Below are 20455 nucleotides of genomic sequence, written 5' to 3' on the forward strand. Positions count from 1 at the left end.
CAAGGCCAATAGAAAATCTGAGGCTACTGGGCCACAACATGAAATGGTCTCTCAGGGTTTGAGAAACTAGAAAAGACTTCTTTCTGTTCCTTGCACAGAACACTGCTTGGGGCTGGGGGTGGATGCAGTGACCGCTTGGGGGCTGTATCTGAGAGTCCATGTCCCTCAGTGCTTGGGAGAATCAAAAGGGGGCATCATGAGAAAATGCCCACCAATCCCATGTTCCAGACCTCGGGTTTCTCGACCCATTTCCTGTCTTGAGAGGATTGGAGCAGTGAGTGGGTGACAGGCTGCCCAGTAGCACCTTGTCCTTGATGCTAAGTATATCTGGAAAGGGCAGAGCCTTAGTGACACCTGGGGAGGGAAGAGAGGAGGGAGATCTGAGCCACCAGTGTGGAGCTTTGGGAGCAGGCAGGGCAAGCAGGAGTGGGAGGTTCCTGAGGTCTGGGAGAGCAGGATTCCAGGGTCAGTGGGAGGATCTGCGGGCAGCGGGGTGTCGTGGGATTGGTAGGAAGAGTCGGGTTAGAATCAGGAGTCTGGAGGGTTGGAGAGGGGACTGGGCTGGGCTTCAGCTGGAAGAGCCCAACACTGGTTGGGGGTGGGGGGTCTGGGTATTATTGGGAAAGGCATTGAGAGGCTCTGGCAGCCAGTAGAAGTACCATCCAGGGGTCAGCGGGCAGGGGAATGGTCAGCAGGAAGTACTCGATCGGTGAGGGCTGGTGAGTCAGAAGGTAAGGGTGGCGGGCCAGGCCTGGGGACCCTGACCACGAGCTCCATGGGCTCTCGGGCCTTGTTTCGATAAGCCCGGCGGATGGTATCCACTGCTCGCTGGTGTGTCACCTGCTCCAGGCTCTCTCCATCCACTGCCACCAGCTCGAAGCCAGCCTAGGGTGGGAGTGGGAGAATCACATTCCTCACTCCGTGGTCAACCCCTACTCCAGCATCCACTTCTCACCTTCACCAGCTGGGACACTCCTCCCGTCTGGATGGAGAGGATGAACAATGGGACTTTTATGCCTGGAGCTATTGGGGGCTGGGTGGGGCACAGACAATGGCCCTTTGTCCCTTGGGGCACCGGGTAGAACAGGATGGGCCGCCCTCAGGCCCAGGCTGGCATGAGGGGACAGATTTTTCCCTTGGCTTGTTCATCCTGCAGGCCTGATTCCCGTCCTCCCACAACCTGGTCTAAACATGCCTGGCTGGCAGATGAGCAGGTACCAGCCTGCCCTGGCCAGAGTTATCTCTGGGCCGTAGGAGTGGACGTCAGTGCACTTCACCCACCTGCAGGGCCCCACTGAGGAAGGCGGCCCCCCCAGGGAAGATCTTTTCTATCTTCACCATGGGCTGCACCTTGGACTCGATGCCCCCCGAGATGCTGATGCCTAGTGAGAGTGAGAAACACAGTGGGGAGTGTGCCACACCCCTAAAACCCAGAGCTCCCAGGATAGATCCAGGACCCAATCCCCAAATCTGGGACCCCCAACTTCTTCCAAATCCCAGTTCTGTCACTACTCAATCCCCAGCTCCAAAATCCTCTAGATCCCAAGCCCCTAAGTCTAGACCCTGCTCCAAACTATACCCTAATACCCAGGTTCTTTTCCTAGGCCCAGTTTCCCTAGTCACATCCCAAAATCAAACCCACCAACCTTACCCAAACCCAACAGCCCCCGCCCGGCCCAGTCCCACTTGGACTCACCCAAGGACTGTTTCATCTTGGACAGCGTGACTGTCCTCAACTCCCCACTAGGGGTCTTTGTGGCTGCGTGCTGGGCTGTCCTGCCGGTTCCATTCTCGGAGGGCCCTTGACTCCCCCCTGCCTTGGCTACCTGCCCATCCAGAGGTCGTGGCAGAGGGGGCCTGGCCTTCCGTGGCTTGTGGTAGCGCCCGTTGGCTATGCTGGGGGTGGGGATAGGCGCCGGGGATGGGGAACGCCTGCGTCCAGGGGACTTGCCTCGGCCCCGGCTGTGGCTGCGGCTGCGGCTGCGGCTGCGGCTGCGGCTCTGGGCTGGGCCCTGGCTCTGACTCTGGCTCTGGAGAGGGTCTTCGGGGGTCAGGGATTCTGTCAGCAGCCAGTTAGGTCTCGGGGGACGGGGAGCAACAGGGGGTGGCTGGGGAGAAGGTGTGCAGGTGCTTCGGCGTGGGGCAAAGGCATCTACTGGCACGTCTTGGAGAGGGGGGATTCCTTTATGAGGGTGGTGGGGGACAGAGGCACCCAGAGAGACCTGGAGGTCCCCCAGCCGCTCCCTCAGCTCCCCATCATCTTCCTCCTCAGAGAAGCCGTTCGCAGGCAGCAGGTAGAAGCCTCCACGGCTGTCTGGGGAAGAGGGCCAAGGTCAGGCTGCCCCCCCTCACTAGCCCAGACCACCTTGCCAGACCTCAGTCCTTGCCTTTGTTCCTGTAGGGCCTAGGAGACCCAGGCCTCGGTTTGCTCAGGCCCTAGGGTAGCATTCCCCACAGTGAGGGACACTGCCCATGTTCCATTGTAATAGTATTTTAATACTTTCTATTGTAATAGTTTCGTTTTAATGTGTCTACGAAAAAATGACTCGTACAGCAAACTTAATTTTGGGGGGATTATTGCATAGAATGAGACTAGATTTAAGAAGTGAGTGGGTTTAAAACCAATTATTAGGTAAATAGTAGCGGTGAGCAGATGTGACAGAAATGGTTCTGATGGATGAGACTTCCTTCAGGGAAGCGCATATCCCTCTGAACCACAACACCACAGTCCCTGGGCCAGGGACCAAAGGAGGCCTGCTCTCCCTGCCCCAGTTGCCCCCATGGGGGTGCCCCTTCCCTGAGCTCTGGGACTCTGACTGACCAGGCACAGGGGTGATGAGGTGTCGCTTGGGTGGTGTGTCTTGCCGCGCTGGTCGCAAAGCAGGAGGCCGTACTGGTTGGAGAGAAGAGGTCAGTGGCAGGGCCCTGCTGCCGGGCTCCCTGATGGACACAGCTGAGAGGGCTCTGCCCCTTTTCCAGTGGGATATGCCACCCGCACCCCCACCTGGGGTTCAGGATCCACACGTCATCCTGCCCCACCCCAGCTGCTGACCTGCCCGGCTCTTGAGGGCCTCAAAAGCCTCCAGCTCCACAGGCATCACCATGCTGTCGAAGCGGCCCAGGTCCGTGGGGGCCACCACACTCCTGGGGACAGCGAGATGGGGGTGGGCAAGAGCTCCGTTCTGGAGTTGCAGGGGGGTGGGGGCAGCTTCAGCCCAGAGAAGTTTGGGGGAGGTATCTGGAGTCCCCTTCCTGCCTGAATCCCTTCCTGCAACTCCCTCCCTACCTGATGTCCCGCAGCAGCAGCAGCTTTGCAGGCTTGTCCAGAATGGCCAGCAGGGGCCTCACCAGGTCCTCCACTCCGCCCTCATGCACGTACTGGAGAGAGAGACACCACAGGTCAGACAGCAGCAGAGGCTTCCAGAGCTGGGCCAGGGGCAATGCCTGGGTTTGTCGCACCCCCCATGTTTAGGAAAGGCTCTCCCCTTCCCCAAGCTGTCCTCAGGATGTCTTATCTTGGTAATGAGGTGGAAGCCTCCAACAATAATAACAGACTTGTAATAGCAACAATAGCAGTGACAATTTTGGGACAGGCACTTTCTAAGCCTTTTATACATATCCCTCATGTAGCAACCACCCTGAGAGATGACATTATTTACTACTGGTTTGCAGACGAAGAAACTGAGGTTCAGAGAAAAGGACTTTCCCAAGGCCACACAGATAAGTACTAAGTGGGACTGAAACCTGGGAGGTCTGGCTCTTGCCTACTCTGTACCGGAAAAGGATGTGCAGGGGGTGGACTCTCCTCCCCACACCCACCTTCCAAGCAGAAGTAAGGAATTTGAGCCAAACGCTAGGCTGTGGGTCTGGCTGGGCCAACATTTGTCTGCACACAGACCTACAAGTTAGGCTTTGTTCAGGGCTGGAATGGGGACCTTGGAGAAGGGGTGGCCCTACAGAAAGCCTCCCCAGTCAGTACTCAGAGCTGTGGAGGCCCTTCCGCCTGGCACTGCCCAGATGCCACCAGCCACACCCCACCTACGCAGACAAATTGGCAAACTGAACACTGGGAGCCACCCTAATGGACAGCATACCGCCCCCTGGTGGTGAAAGGGAGACGCGTACTGATTCAGGGACACAGAGCACCCTGAAAGGGCATAGACACGGAGCAACAGCATGCCCTGGTGGTCAGAGTGAGACAGTAAAAGATATCTGGAAATAAATGAAAGATAAACTTATGTGTGTGGCCCTAAAACGCACACAAAGTTATAGGGACTCACACATACACATACTGACAACACCTCCCCCAGACAGTCATATATGTGCACATACTTCAAGTTCACAAACCTGCATTCAGCACCCACTAAGTGCCAGTCTGTGTACTGGAGGGTGACAGTGAGGACACAATAATGAAAACTGTTCTAGATCTTCAGGAACTCAGTCTAGTAGGAAAGAGGGGCAGAATGAGCTATGTGCTCCAATGAACTACAAACCACTAACAGAGGGACTCTCAGAGGAGGGTGGGAAGATCATAGTAGGCTTCATGGAAGTGGTGGCATTTACACTGACTTTCTTTTTCTACTTTTTAGAAGTATATTTTATTGATTATGTTGTTACAGTAGTCCCAATTTCTTTTTGCTTTACTCCCCTCTTCCCAGTCCCCCCTTCCCTCCAACAATCCCACCCCCCTTAGTTCATGTCCATGGGTTGTGCATATACGTTCTTTGACTTCACCCTTTCTTATACTATTCTTAACCCTGTCTATTTTGTACCAACCAATTATGTTTCTTAATCCCTGTACCATTTCCCCATTTCTCCCCCTTCCCCCTCCCAGCTGATAACCCTCCAAATGATCTCCACACCTATGATTCTGTTTCTGTTCTAATTGTTTGCTTAGTGTTCTTTGTTTTTTTTAGACTCAGTTGTTGATAGTTGTGAGTTTGTTGTCATTTTAATGTTCATATTGTTTATCTTCTTTTTCTTAAATGAGTCCCTTTAACATTTCATATAATAAGGGCTTGGTGATGATGAACTCCTTTCGCTTTACCTTGTCTGGGAAGCACTTCATCTGCCCTTCCATTCCAAATGATAGCTTTGCTGGATAGAGTAATCTTGGTTGTAGGTCCTTGCTTTCCATCACATTGAATACTTCTTGCCTGCAAAGTTTCTTTTGAGAAATCAGCTGACAATCTTATAGACACCTTTGTAGGTAACTCTCTGCCTTTCTCTTGCTGCTTTTAAGGTTTTCCCTTTATCTTTAACCTTTGGCATTTTAATTATGGTGTGCCTTGGTGTGGTCCTTTTTGAGTTTAGCTTGTTTGACTCTCTGTGCTTCCTGGACTTGTATGTCTATTTCCTTCACCAAATTTGGGAAGTTTTCCTTCATTATTTTTTCACATAAGCTTTTGATTTCTTGCTCTTCCTCTTCTCCTTCTGGCACCCCTATGATTCAAACATTTAAAGTTGTTCCAGAGGTTCCTAAGCCTCTCCTCATTTATTTCAATTTTTGTTTCCTCATTTTGTACTGGTTGATTGCTTTTTTTTTTCTTCCTTATATTCCAAATCATTGATTTGAACCCCAGTTTCCTTCTCTTCGCCATTGGTTTTGTGTGGATTTTCCTTCATTTCATTTAGCATAGCCTTCACGTCTTCCCTTATGCGTTTGCTGTACTTAAGCATATCTATCAAGTCTGTGAGCATCTTTATCACCAGTGTTTTGAACTCTGCATCTATTAGGTTGGCTATCTCCTCGTTTGTTAGGTTGGCTATCTCCTCATTGCTTAGTTCTCCCACTGGAACATTGATCCATTCCCTCTTTTGGGTCATACTTCCCTGTCTCCTCATCTTGACAGGTTCCTGTATTTGTTTGCCTCTGTGTCTCAGGTAGAGCTGTTGCACCTGTTATGTTGTAAGGGGTGGAGCCTTAGGAATTCATCAGTACAGGGCAACCAGTTTCACCGTGTTGTGGTGCTATATGTGGGGGAGGGGTCCGAGAGGGAACAGTGCCACCTGCTCAGCACTTGCCCCTTTTCCAGGCACTTCTCCCACTTCCGTATGGGCCTGGTACCTCTAGCTGTTGCTCTGGCCATTGTTCCCAGAGTGGGTGGGTCTGCAGATGTTCTAGGACTGTGGGGGCCCTTTAAACAATCGGACTCTGCTGAGAGACTGGCAGTTTCTTCCTCCACTCCAACCCCCACCGGTTTGCACAGTCAGAAGCAATGAGGCTTTATTGTCCCTGGCGCTGGAACTATGAGGTGTGCAGTCTGGTCTGGTGCTGGGAGTGCTCCCAGGTGTCCCTCTTGACTTCTTTAAATGTTTGACTGCGCTTTCTGCCGGCCTGCCTCTGCCACCACTGCCGCCGCTGCCGCTGCCGCTGCCGCTGCCGCTGCTACCACCACACTATGTCCTCTCCGACCCAACTCTGCCCCTCCTACCTGTCTGGATGAGTATTTCCTCTTTATATCTTTGTTTATTGGACTTCCATGCAGCTCGATATTCTAGAACTTCTGGTTGTCTCCAGTTTTAAGGTAGTTGTATTCCTTCTTAGGCCCTGGCTGGTTTAGCTCAGTGGATTGAGCGTCGGCCTGCGAGCTAAGTGTCGCTGGTTCGATCTTCCAGTCAGGGTACATCAGAGAAGGAAAACTCTGACTCCAAAAAACCTCCGCTGCCTTGCGGCATACCTCTTCAGGGGAAAGGCTAAGGGAGTAAACCCCGACAGAAAATCCGGAGCCGGAGTCCCTAAGGCGGTTTGATGTTGTGGTCAACACCGGCAACTCCTGCGGCGCACCTGAACCCAAGCTGTATCGACTCCGTCTTTCCCTTGGACCCTTCAGCTGCGAAGAGAGGGGGGGTCTGCTGCATGGGCAACAGCAGACCCTCCATATTACCCTGCCCAGGCTCTGTAGCTTCAGCGTCATCGCAAGATGTCGATTCAACACGGGAGGAGACAGATACCATGTCACTCCCGAGTCGGACTGCACAGCCATTCTCGGCGGTGCAGATGGACTCTTAAGAAGCTACACCATCGTCTCTCGAGACGGACGGCTGCCGACGATTCCTTCTTAGTTGTGGAGGGAGACACAGTGTGTCTGTCTAGGCCTCCATCTTGGCAGGAAGTCCCTACACTGACTTTCTTTTAATACACTGACTCTTAAGGATAATTCAGGGATCAGCACAAAAGTTGGGGGGGGAAATGCTATGAGGGTGATGTGAAATAACTGGTAGATAGAAGTTTAACTTGATCGTGGGTTACATAAAGGGCCTTCATGTAGGCTGTGCAGGTTGTGACTATAGTGTGAGTAATGGCCCTGAAACTGTACAATTCATAACCTGTGTAAACCTACATGGTGACCAGAGAAAGATGATGTGGGGATGTGGTGACTACGGAAAAGCTGAGGTTAGTGGGTTGGGGAGTTAGATCAGGGAGAATAGGGAACCTGTACTCCATTCTGTCACAGAGGTTACCAGGGGGCTTGGGGAGTGTGAAGTCATCAGAGAGGTTGTTTATAATATCTGGTCTGGTGGCTGTGAAGAGGTGGCTAAGAAGGGGAGAGAAAAGGGGTTCAGGGCCACACCTCAGAGTCACTAGGGGAGCTTTACTTATCTTTCAGGCCACCCCAGACAATCTGATCTCTTGGTGTGGGTAGAGCTTGGGTCAGGTTTGGGTGGTATTCCAAGCTCCCTGGGTGCTGTGGGGACATATTGAGAGGCCTTCTAGCTTGGATGGGGTAGGAGGAGCTGAGGGATCAGGGAAAAAGAGCCAATAAAGAAACAGACATAGAGCCTCACCTAGTGGCCACAGGCCAGAGTTGCAGGCTTATGGAGGCTGGTACACACAGCCCCACTTAACGTTGTGAGCTGGGCATGACATTGACTTTAACCCGAAGGCCCTTCACTGCCCCCAACATGCACCTCATCACAGGCAGCCCTGCTGTAAACCAGACCTTGATAAAGGGATGCATGAACTACCATGTCTCAGTCTCCAGGTGACACATACATGCCTTAGCCAGACAAATGCACATTCGCACACAGATATAATCATACAGTTAAGTTGACACAAACCCAGGTACCCCACAGACAGACAAATGCACACATCACACAGACATACAATACAGCCCCACCCTGACCAAGGTGAGGGAGTGGGGGGATCCACAGAGGATTTCCTGAAACTCTCAGATTGCCCTCGCACACAGGCTCACGTGTGCACTGACGTAGATTTGTCACAGGGAACCCATCACAGAAACCTGGAGGTTCTTGAGACAGTGGGAAGCCGTAGACACTGGAGAGGGTTTTCCAATCCTCCTGGAGGGGGTGGCCTATGCCTCCTGTAGTCTCCCCAACATTCAGGCTACAAAGACTTCCTCAAATCTAACCTCTACTTCTCCCAGGGCCCTCTGGTCTCTTTGGAGTAGAAGGAACAGAGAACAACAGGGGAGGTGTTGGGGAGGTTTGGGTTGTGCATGCGTGCATGTGTGTGTGTGTGCTCAGGGAGAGAACAAGGGGCTACTTACTTGTTGGCTGACTCAGGAGCATAAGGAGACATGGGGATGGACTGGGGTTTAAAGGAAAGTGGAAGCAGGTGACTGCAGGGACTCATGTCCCCCAACTCATCACCTGTCTCACTCCTCCTTTCCTTTGCTTAAATACCACCTCCTTAGGGAGGTCCTCCCAGATCACATCTAATTTGTGCCTCTTGGATTATTTTCCTTCACAGCACTTCACAGGATTTGTCGCCATGGGTGTTTAGATTCTAGTTATTATCTAACTCCTCTACCTGATTGTGAGCTCAGGGCATATGTGCCTATGTGTACATGTGGCACAGATGCCTTCTGCTTTTAATGACCACTGACCTCACAGTGTTGAACCCAGATACTGGTCAGCAGACAATAGCCTGAACGAATGAGGGTCTGGGTGGATAAGTGACCATGTGCTGGGACTGGGGGCAGGCTGGAGGCTCACCCGGGAGCAGTGACGGGTGATGGCCAGCACCTCATCATCAGTCAGCAGCCGCCGGGCCAGGTCCTGAATAAGGGGACGTCGGCTCTCCCAGGCCTGCACCTGCTCATCCACATTGGGCAGCTGGCTGGAGGGGCTCCCAGACCTCGCAGAGAGCAGGGCTCGGCCCCTCTCCCGATCTGTGGGGCAGGAGCAAAGAAATACGATAAAGGAGCCTGGAGCCATCAGGAGAAAAGGTAGAGGCTTCCTTAAATGGAGATCAGACCCCAGGACAGGCTGGCCAAGGAGTCCAGGTGCCCCTGACAGAGTTCCGGCCTAGCCCAGCTGCTCCCCACCATGGTCTCCCACAGTGATCTGCCACCAGTGGAGCTCCACCCCAGGCCACTCCACCACCCAACATAGACCCCTATATAGTCTGTTCCTTAATGGAGACCTGGCCTAGAAGTCCCTGGGTCCCCGAACATATGCTGTAATGCTAGTCTGGCCCCCATTGGAGTTCTCATACAGGCTTTCTCATCTCCCCCAAATCTGTCTTGGGGAGTCAAGCTCCTCAGTCCTAAAAAATATACCGCAATATCTGCCTGCAACTCTATCTTTCCTAGTGTAGTTCTTTTAGCTGCCCCCAGTATGCACCCCCTCATCTGCCTGATTCCCCATGCTCAATCTCAACTGAGTTTAGCCCAAAGCCCGTTAGCTGCCCCCAACATGCACCCCATCAGCAACTCTGCTATAAACCAGGCCTTGGTAAAGAGATGCATGAATTACCTCGTCTCAGCCTCCAGGTGACAAACTTCTGCACCGGTCCCACTCCCCCTGCTAAGAAGAAAAAGACTCAGCAGCAGGCCCTGGCCCCAACCTGAAAATGGGTTTGGGTGTTTAGGGGTGGCTGGATCACTGGTTGGAATCGAGAGTTCAGGCTGGAAGGAGGTGAGACGAGGAGGCAAGAGGCCAGGCCACGCTCAGGCTAAGGGCTTTGTTTATAGGGAAAGGTGAGTCAGCAAAGGTTTTGGATCAAGAGAGGGTACAGTCTGAGCTCTGCTTATAGAGATTCATTTGGAAGCAAATATATGGAGGCAAGAACCCTATGGACAACGTTTGGGGGTGCACCTACCTTCAGTGGACAAAGAGAAAAAAGAGAGCCTTTGGAGGAGAGAGAGGAGTGGCCAGAGAGGTGGGAGGAGAACCAGGAGCGAGCAGGGCCCCAGGGGCTGTGGAAAGAGAGGTGGGTTGAGAAGGGGGAGCTGGTCTGCCCTCATTTGAAGGAATTGTCTCTCCCATGGATGGAACTGTCACCTTGAGACCCTGAGGGAGGGATAGGGCCCAGTTCCTCATCCTCTCTGCCTTCTGGAACAGCACCTTGATATTACCTGGGGACTCCCATTCTCAGTGCATGGACCCCAGGGTGGGCCCATAACCCTGGCTGGTTGGTGGAAGCCTTTCTCCCTCCCGCATCACAGTAATTTGTTGGGCATGTGGTCCCAGATGGGCCAATGAGAGCCTGGGACTTGAGCTGGGACTATTTAAGGAGAAGCTCTCTTTTCCTGGTGTTGCTAAGCAACAGTGGCCATCTTAGCTCAAGTGGGCAAAGCCTGCATGATAATGAAGCCAACTAGGGGAAAAGGAACCAAAAGATGAGGGAGCAGATGTCTGATGCAATTGTTTACATCTTTAGACCCAGCTTAAATAAGTAGCAGAGCCAAGAAGTGCTTTCCAAAGCTAGTTTGGGTTGAGTTTCTGTCACAGGCAATCCCAAGAGTCAACTAACTCATCTAATCCTGGTCAGGTCTCTGAACCTCACCTGGGAGATGCGAAGCCCTGTGTGAGGGTCCTTAGGAAGCCCCTGACATGAGTGAAATCTGCCTAGGTCCTTCTGCCTGCGCCCTGATCTAAAAATGGCCTTGCTCAAGGATCGTTCTAGAACTGTGTAGGGCCTGTGAAGTTCTGGCCAAGGGAGATGAAGCCAAATCTTCTAGGAAGTGTCCTTTCCTCTCCTCACCACCAAGAGCACAGAGATCAGACCCCAGCCCTTCCACTTCCTTCTGTGCTGGGACTCTTATCAGTTTTCCCTCCTGTACAATGGGTAGATGAGGCAGTATAACAATGGCCACCACATTTTCTGGGCACCTATGTGTGGCAGACAATGTCCTAAGTGATGAACATATACTAATCCACTTATTCCTCACTATTCCTAAAGGTATAGGTATTGTTACTTTGATTTTCCTCATGAAGAAACTGAAGCTCACGGGGTAGAGCGGTCACTCACAGCTAGTAAGAGGCAGTGTGGGGTTGGATGCCAAAGTGGACTTTTCCTCTGTCCTCCCTGTCTGACCAGCCCAGCCCTTACCTTTCTCCATGTCCAGGCGAGGACGGGGCTTGGCCGGGCTCCCTCTCTCCAGCGTCCAAGCCTCTTTGTGCCCGTCTCCTGCCAGCCGCCCCTGCCGCCCTCCCTTGAAGAAGAGGTTCATCAGTGTCTTGGAGCGCTGCAGGGCCCCCTTCTCCCCAGAGGACCCCGACTTCTCCTTCTTCCGCTGCTTCTTCTCCTCTGCAGACACGAGGGAGCACCCGGGGGGCTGGAGGGGTGGGCAGAAGGGAAGGACCAGGGACAGGGGTGTGGGGAGGGGCAGAAAGAAGGGAGAGTAGGGGGCAGACAGAATCTGCAGCTGTGTGGGGAGGTAGGGATGGGGTGGGGGTGGGGTCCTCCTCCAATTTTTCACCCCTCCTTCACCCCATAGCTACAGCTGTGTGAGGAATACATGAGGGCCAGTGTGTGTGTGTGTGTGTGTGTGTGTGTGTGTGTGTGTGTGTAGACAGGCCTAGAACTCCAGGCTGGGGAGAGCTTGGTTAGGGCTCTTTCAGGGCCCAGAGCTGACTGGAGCTGGGGCTAGGACTGAGAGTGGGTTTGAGGCCTGGGACTAATTTAAAAAGGGGACCAGAGCAGGGTCTGAGTGTATCCTGGGGCTGAGGCTGGGTCAAGGCCTGGGCGAAGGGAAGAAGTTTGGGGCCCATGACAGGGTCTAAGGGAGGTTTTGGACCAGGGACTTGAAGAGAACAATAGCCACCCATCTCCCACGTACCCCACAAGGTCAGGTGACTCTGGGAGCGTGTGATGGGGGGCCGGGGTCGGCTGAGAGCCAGCAGCAGAGCCGTCTTGGGGGACTCAGAGAGAGCAGAGTCAAGGCGGCGGGAGGTTGAGGGCCCATCGGAGCGGATAGCTGTGTCCCTGAGGATGACTGTGGGTCGCACACTGCACCAGGTCTCCACGCGGCCCCCTACATCGGGGTCTGTCTGCATGGCTGTGTCTGCCCGCCCCCAGCCTGGGCCACGGCTGCCTGGCTCCTCAGGCCCCAGGCAGACGTCCATGCGGTCTGAGGGCAGGGAGCCAGAGCCCTCAGCGGAGCTGTAGGGGGCGCTGGAGGTGTATGAGGAGACGCTGGAGCTGCTCTCAGAGGCCTGGGACAGCTGTTGCAGCACCCCGTTACTCACTGCGGACAATGGGGAAGGCAGGGGTGTTTCGGGGGTCTGGCCAGTTTGATTCAGGGCCCTGCCAGGCTTACAGACCACCCCTGCACTTGAGGGTTTGGGGAGCACCCCACAGCACCCAAAGTTGGAAGCTGGGGATCTGGCTGCTCAGCATCCTGCCAGCAGGACGAGACCTTGGGGCGGCCACATCTCCTCCACTTACCCCCCTGGGACCCCAGACCCTAGGAGAGCCTGCAACAGAATCTGCAGTTTCTCAGAGGAGCTCCCAGAAATAGTCTGGGCAGCATGAAAATCCCAATAAGATCTTGGCCCCTGGCCCATTTATTCTTCAACCTTGGGGGTCTGAGCCACTTACGTCGGTCCAGCCAACAGTATTCAGAAACCATCTCCTTGTATGCAGGGTACCGGCCAGTTTCCTGGGGAAGGGCATGGGGAGTGGATCAGAAAGGAGAGTGAGAATGGGTAGTGATGGCATAAGAGTAAACCTTTCAACCCTATCACTCTCCTTCATCATGCTCTAGCCACATGGGCCACTTTATTTCTGAACATGCCAAGTTCCTCTGTACCTCAGGGCCTTTGCACTTGCTGTTCCTTCTGATTGATTCTCTTCCTTCCGCTCATCTTATGGCTAACTCCTTCTCCTGCTTCAGGTGTCACCTCCTCAGACAGGTCTGCTTTGACACACACACCCATCCCCCAGCTAAAAGGGTCTTCCTAAGTTACCTCATCCCATCTCCCTGTTAATTTCCTTATAGCGTTTGTCACAATCTGCATGTATCTAGTTTATTTGTCTTCCCCCAATGGCAGAGACCTTCCCTTGTTCACTGTTGTAACCTCAGTACCTGGCATAGTGGCCATCATATAGTAGGTACTTAAAAATGCGGAATGAATGAATGAATGAATACATGAATGAATGAATGAATGAATACATGAATGAATGAATGAATGAATGGCAGAGTGGGAGTAAGGAGGAAACTTTGGGATCATTTGAGAGGAAGGAAAGGGAGAAATGGAGTGTGGTGGGGCAGGGAATGGGGGAGGAGGCACTCAATGGTGAAATGGGTGAAAGGCTTGGAGAAGGGAGAAGGGTAGAGCAGGGGCCAGGATGAGGCACTGGGAGAGTGAGGCATCACATCCTTCAGCAGCTAAGAGTGAGAAGGACCTGATCCTCAGGCAAGTGTGAGGCCCACATAAATAATGGATCCAGCTACCTCCCCTGAAACTCAATCTCTGGCTCCAGTCCAGCTCCTCTTGCCTTGTACCCTGAGAATGCCCACCACCTAGGATGCCCAAAGCCATAGCTACCACACCACCTTTCTGAGCAGGACATTTTATTTTGTTAGTCCTAGGCCTCCACCACTCATATGAAGGGGCACTGCCCTAGACAACTGAGGAGCAGGCCTGGAACCAGGCCCTGCTACTGGCCAGCTGGGTAATTGACTGTGGATCCTCAGTTACTTTGCTTCTCTGAGCCTCAGTTTCTTCTTCTGTAAAATGAGAACAATGCCTTCCCTACTTCCCATCTGGCTGTGAAAAAAGTCCAATTGCAGAGCAATAGGCATAATTAAGTACTAGAATGCTCTAGGAAGTCCTTTCTATAGCCTGGCCTCTCTCTGGCTCCCACAGTTCTGCCCACCTTGATGGTCAACATGATGTGTGTTTGGCCCTTCAGCACCTCCACGGCCTGGCTGTGGCTGATGTCGTCGAACCTGACACCATTGGCCGCCAGGACCTGGTCTCCCACCTTGATGCCGTTCTCCTCGGCCAGCCCACCACGGTCCACTCTGGGGTCAGATAGGCAGCAGTATGGTAGGCCCCTTGGCCTGCCCTCTGTCACACCATTTCAGACTCTTCACTTGGATACAGGGATGCCCCAGTCAAGCTTCTTGACCCTCCTCTTGGTGACCCCCACTCCCCTCTGCAGATCCTACCCTTGACCTAGGCCCTCTTTTGAATGTGTAGTTGGCCAGGCCTCACTTGCTGACCTATCCCCAGGTCCCAGCCCAGGCCCCACTCCAAGTCCCTTTCCTTACCCTACCCACTGCATTCCCTGCCCTGGCCTCACTTGGACACGTAGATGCCCAGGCCAAACTCCTTGCCCCCACGGATGTTGAAGCCCAGGCAGAAGTCATCAGAGGTCGTGTAGAGGTGAACGATGCGCCGCACACCGTCCTCCGAGCTGCTCTCCGATGGCGTTGAACTGCACTTCTCCACTACCAGCCGCCGATTCACCACGTCCACCCTGGGGCAGCAGCAAGGAGCCCTCAGCCTGGGCCCCCATCTGCCACCACCCACCTCTCTCCTCCCAGCAGCCCCACACCTGTATGGGAAAGGTGGGGTTGGCCTTTGGGGGACTTCCCAGGCCTAAGATCTTCACATAGATTAATCAAGTCTGGGAAATCACACTCCTCTCCTCTTTTTATTGAGCAGCTACAATGTGCCAGGCCCAACATGGCTTTGGGTGGGGATGCCGGGGCGGGCAGGGCAGGTCTCCTCACCATGTGGTCTTCTCCTTGGAGAATTTGATGCCCGGCACGCGACCCATGCGCCTCACCATCATGTGCAGGCGGCTGCTGCCCGTCAGGACTTTCACGGCGCTGCCCATGGTGGTGCTCTCCAGGCTCAGCCCATTCACCTCCGTGATCTTGTCCCCCACACACAGGCCAGCACGCTCTGTAATAGGGGAGGGGAGGGCTGGCATGGGCCACTTGGGAGCAGTCCTCCAGTGTGAGGCTGAGTCCCCATCAGACCAGGCTCCCTGGGGTAAAACTTTCTCTCCAAGACTGAGGATCCCCAGGTAGGGTCTAAGTGTCCCATATTAGACTAAGGACCTTTCCAGTAGCCTGCTGTGCCATGGGAGAGGGCCCTGTTTCTTCATCGGATCAGGCCCTCCAAAGCTACGGGCCTCCCTCCCATGCCTGACAATGGCACCTCTGTACCCCACTAGAGTGAGGTCACATGCATCCCCCAGGGCCTCACCTCTCGAGGCCCTGCTCACCTGCGCTGCTGCCCTCCTCCACCTTGCTGACGAAGATGCCCAGGCCATGCTCAGAGCCGCCCCGCACACTGAAACCCAGCCTCCCAGCTGGGCTCTTTTCCACCCGGACTGCATGGATGATGTCACTCTCATCACTGTTGGCTGTGGGGACGGAGACACAGCTATGACCCCCATGCCTACTCTGGGCACAGTGGACCCCTGGGTTCCCCAACTTTGGGGCCTGAAAGAGCTGGGTTGCTAAGCACAGGCATCCAGGGACCTAAATGGTGGGGGGCAGCCAAATTCTGAGTTTCTTCTGTGTGATTTTGAGACTATGGGTTAGCGAGGGGATGAGAGCAGACAAGACAGGACTCCATGTGGAAGACACTGTTCTCTTTCCCTCATAATATGTGTGTGTGCATGCATGTGGGTGTGGGTGTGTATGCATCTAGTGCTTAGTAAGCTTCCCATGCCCACAGGTCCGGCATAGGCCAAATACCTAAAAATCTTGGTACTCTGAGGATCAGATGAATAGAAAAGTGGTTCAGGAATCTATTCTACGGAGCATAGTTGAGGGGCTCTTCAGCTTGCAATGGAAACAAGTATGTTGGCTCTATCTTCAAACAATTGAAGAGCTATTCCGTGAAAGTTGTTAGATGTTTTTAACCATGCAACCAAGAGGGCAGAGCAAAGCCCACAGAGTGAGTTAATAGACAACTTTCTAAAACTTTCATCTGTCAGACAATGGAATGAGCTTTCCAGGACGGAGAGTGAGTTCCTCACTTGGGAGGCATACAAGCTGACAGTTGGTAAATCCCTGTCTAGGAGGTTGTGGAAGGAGCCCTGAGGTGCCTTCTATCTCTTAAACTCTGATTCTGGAGGCAAGGACTCAAAGAGCTACCGGACTATATAAAGGGAGAAACCTCAAACAACACCATGTTGCAGTATGTGCCCAGAGCCCAGAATGGTCCTCTCCATCAGTGCTGGGGAAACTCAGAGGAGGGAGGTCCCTAGGGGCTGGAGTTGGCTGGAAAGGTTTCCTGGAGGACTAAGATGGGTGGAGTTTGGATGGCTGGAGGGGAAAGGGAAGACGCTGATGATGGGATGGAGTGAGCAAAGGCTCAGGAGTGGGTCCTCAAGGAGACCTTTTGTTTGGAGAAAAGTGATAAGACCTCTCTCTCTCTCTCTCTCTCTCTCTCTGTGTGTGTCTCTCTCTCCAAACACACACACACTCACACTCACACACACACACACACACGCGCATGCACACATATACTTCTGTTTCATCTAAGTAGGAAACCAGGTTACAGTGCAAGACCAGGGCAGCTTAGGAAGAAACCCCCAAGGGCAGCCTGTGGGAAGGGGTGGTACAGAACAGAGATGTGGAGATCCTGGGGCTTCCTAGCTGACTCTGCACAGGTTTGGGGACCATTTCATCCCAGCCAAGGAGCCTTTTGCTCTCCCATCCCTCAACCCCCTTTCTCCTCAGTCCATCCCTGGGCCCTCCCTAGGGCCCTGGGGCCAGGAGCATGCCAGAGCTGGGGCTTTGAGCCTAAGCGCTTGGGGCATCTAAGAGCTTCTCTCCCTCCACTGTCCTAGCTCAGGTCACTGACCTCTCCCTCCAGGCACTACGCAGCCTCCTCACTTTCTCCCTACTTCTGCTCTTGCTTCCTTTAATCCATTCTCTCCACAGTTTCCAGAGTCAGCCTTTCTCATAGATCATGCCTTTCTTTTGATTAAAAATTTCAATGTCTGCCCCTGCTTCTAGAAGGAACCCCATACCCCTCCCATGCCCAATAAGGTCCTTCATGGGCTTTCCTCTGCCCACCACTCTCCCCCCACTTCTGGCCTCCCTCCCTGGCCTCCCTGAGCTTTGGCCACCCTGACCTCCTTCCTGTTTCTCTCATGGGCCAATCTTTTCAGTGTCCCCTCTGAGATGCTATGGCCCAGACCATCATAAACCAGCTCCTATTCCTCAGGCCTCCTGACTCAGACACCACCTGCCCAGAGAAGCTGGAGTACCTAAGAAAGTCCCTTTGCTCCTCCCAGCTAGCCTCTGTTAGAGTGGTTCTCAAAGCCTGCTCCCCACACCAGCAGCATAAGCAGCACCTGGGAACTTACTAAAAATATGAATTCTCGGGCTTTACCTCACACTCACTGAATCAGAAGCTCGGGCAGAGCATTCAACAATGTCTTTTAGCAAATCCCCTCCCAGGTAATTTCGAAGTTTGAGAAACACTACTCTATCATCTGAATTAGTACCTTCAAGATTCTTACCATCTGTTCTCATTATTTATATACTATTATTTCTTATCTGTCTCCTTTCACTAGACTGTAAGCTCAACCATGGTAAGGACTTTGTAGTTCTTTTCCACCAATGTATTCCCAGTATGTTGCTCAGTACTTGGTATTTGCTAAGTAGCTTTTGAATAAATGAAAGGATAAATGGGTGGATGAATGGATAAATGAATGAGCTAGCAGAGTGAGGAGAGAGGGCTGGTTTGGATTAAAGATGATGCAATTCCTCTGGGACCTGCTGAGTTTGAGGAGCTGGTGGGACTTCATGGGGGTGATGCGAGTGGCAGTGTTCCACTTCCCACTGTATCTCCCTTATCAGTTACTTTAGGCCCCCGAGTGGCCTAAATAATAACATGGGGGAGAGGTTCTAGGCTGTGGTGAGCTGGGAGATATTTGTGCTCAGGCAGAGGGGAAGATTCTGAGCACAGAGGCTCCCAGCCCATGGCCCTCAGACATGGCATGCCTGTTGTGTGAGGGAGAGGTATAGGTCAGTGCTTTTAATACAATAGGACTTGTAAGGGAAGTATTGCAGTGCTCCTTTACCCACTCTATGCCTTGTAGCTCCTCTGGGGACTTCTGCTCCATGACCAGAATGACAGTGATGACCCTCACCAGTGCCCTGCTGCTCAGCCTAGGGTAAGGCCAAGTGTGTGGATGGCAGGGGTGAGTTGCTGGACCACTAGTTGGAGAAAGCCTCATCTCTGAGTAACATGCTACCCCCTGCCCCAAAGATGGCCACCTGGGTCAGGGGTGGGGGAGGAGCAGGGTCTGAAACGTCCAGTCTAGAATTCAGCCAGGGCACTCTGATGGCTCTGAGACAGGAGAGTGGGAGATATTTATCTGGTCCTGTCCACAGAAAGCACAGGCCCTAGGGGCCCCCACTTCCCTGCTCTGCTCCTTTGCTCTTTGTTCCCTCACACCTGTCACTGCAGCCAGACTGTCTCTTAAGTGCCTGCCCCATTGTGCTTCATGCTTTCCACCTCCATCCTTTGTCTGTGATACCTCCACTCCATCACCAGCTGTTCTCATTGCTGTCTCTAAGCCCTGCTACACTGTATATTTCTGAAAGTGAAAATTGAGCCCTACTTCTCTCTGTATTCCCTGCAGCACCTAACGAAAGCTGGTGCAGAATCCATGTGCAATGAAATGGCATTACACATCTACACAAGCTTAGCTCTCCTGTCCTTCAGGGCCCAGGCCTGGGGCTCCCTCGCTGACCCTCCACCTTCCTTTTCTCCCTACTCTTCTAAATACCTGCTACTCTATCTTCATTTTGTTCCTTTGCATGTGAAGCCTTTCATTCTATCTGCCCAGCTGGGCACTGGCTACTCACAGCTCAACACAGAGCTGGCCACACAATAGGCTGGTTGATGGAGGATGCCTTACACCCTGCACACACCCCAGAGGCATGCACAAGTGGGTTTGGACAAAGGCAGAATCCATTGAAATGGAAGGGCCAATACCCCGCCTAGCTCACTTGGGGGCTAGCATACACCACACACACACACACACAACACACACACACACACACACACACACACACACACACCCCTTTCCCTGTGGCCATGCCCTATTTCCCACCTCTGACCTCTCTATAATCTTGGAGCCCTAAAGGATTGGCCTGAAGGACAAAAAAAGTAGGTGAGGAAGAGTGTATGGTTTTTCAGAAGCCCACCAGTCTTGAGTTCCCATCTCTTGAGTTCACCCACCCATATGGGGCTCTGCCTCTTTCAACTTAGTGCCATGTGTCCTCTCTCCCCACCCTCTGTTCCCGGCCTATGGCTGAGCCCCGCCCCCACCTTCGATGGGGGAGTTGATGAGGATGACACGGCCCATGGGCGATGAGGCTCGGATTCCGCGGGGGGGCCCATTCAGCAGCCGCTGTTGCTTCCTCAGCAGGTATCGCGTTGCGGAGCCTGAATCGCTGCCGCTGCCCAGGTGGCCTCGGGAGGAGAGGGAGCTCAGAGAGCCAGAGCTTAGGTCTCCAAGGCCCAGGGGGTCGAAACCCACTGAAAAACCGTGGGCCATTGTGGCTAGACTACAGGTCCAGAAGGAACCTGCTAGCCCTTGAGAAAAGGGCCCTGCGAGCTATGGGCACCATGAGACTTCTGGGCAGGACTAGGGTCCCAGTGAACGGGAGCCCCCACCTCCGCTGCCTCTTTGGAGTGTGCACTTGAGGTCTGTGCGAGAAGAGAGGGATATTTGAGGGGGATGTGAATGCTGCCCCTCAGAATTTCCACCCCTCCCCTTGGTTTGAGCATCCTGCCTTCCCACGCCTTAGGCCCCTCACTCCCAGTCCAGGCACCATCGTGGACTTTGGGAGCCATTCACGCAAGGCGGGTGGGAAGCTCTCCTTCACCTCCCATTCCTGCTCTCAGCCGAGTCATCTGCCCGGTCCTCAGTCCTCATTAGAGGTTGAGAGAGTGGAGGAGATAGGATTATTGCAGGCCCCGGGGCTTCAAGCTGTGTGAGAGAAGCTGGGGCCAGGACAATCCACTGCACACCCCTCCAGTGTATGGGGGTAGGGTCAGCGGTTGATGCTCAGGCCTCAAGAGCAGGGATTCAGGACCTGGGACAGCTGCAGCCAAGGACTGCAGATTCCCTGGCCCCTAGAGACCCGCAACGCCCGATGCCAGGCTGCTGTCCCCTCCATCCCGCCTCCTTTTCTGTCTGCAGAGGTTGCGTGACACTCCCTGGCTTGGGGGAGGACCTGCTGGTGAAAGCCCCACAACATCCCGCGCAAAC

At 53.4% G+C, this 20455-nt stretch overlaps 1 protein-coding gene across 1 annotated transcript; it reads right to left on the minus strand.

The window, feature by feature from the left end:
- Positions 1–87: 87 nt before the first annotated feature.
- Positions 88–19798, minus strand: PDZD7 (PDZ domain containing 7). The gene is made up of 16 exons (XM_090278428.1): positions 19510–19798; positions 15434–15574; positions 14934–15108; positions 14501–14677; positions 14072–14219; positions 12791–12851; positions 12030–12437; positions 11300–11497; positions 9721–9771; positions 8959–9134; positions 3287–3378; positions 3053–3144; positions 2822–2893; positions 1697–2314; positions 1282–1382; positions 88–885 (listed from the first exon to the last, which is right to left on the minus strand). The coding sequence occupies exons 1-16, from the start codon at positions 19736–19738 to the stop codon at positions 670–672; spliced, it is 2955 nt and encodes a 984-aa protein (XP_090134554.1). The 5' UTR covers positions 19739–19798; the 3' UTR covers positions 88–669.
- Positions 19799–20455: the final 657 nt, after the last annotated feature.

This window comes from Furipterus horrens, unplaced genomic scaffold (assembly GCF_987537825.1).
Source record: "Furipterus horrens unplaced genomic scaffold, mFurHor1.1.pri manual_scaffold_5, whole genome shotgun sequence".
Classification (NCBI taxonomy): domain Eukaryota; kingdom Metazoa; phylum Chordata; class Mammalia; order Chiroptera; family Furipteridae; genus Furipterus; species Furipterus horrens.

Coding starts and splice junctions, on each gene's coding strand:
- PDZD7 (XM_090278428.1), bottom strand. CDS start 19,738: ATGGCCCACGGTTTTTCAGTGGGTTTCGACCCCCTGGGCCTTGGAGAC. Junction 11,498..12,029: donor GAGTCACCTGACCTTGTGGG/GTACGTGGGAGA, acceptor TCGTGTCTGCAG/AGGAGAAGAAGCAGCGGAAG. Junction 9,135..9,720: donor CACCTGGAGGCTGAGACGAG/GTAATTCATGCA, acceptor CCTGCCCCACAG/ATCGGGAGAGGGGCCGAGCC.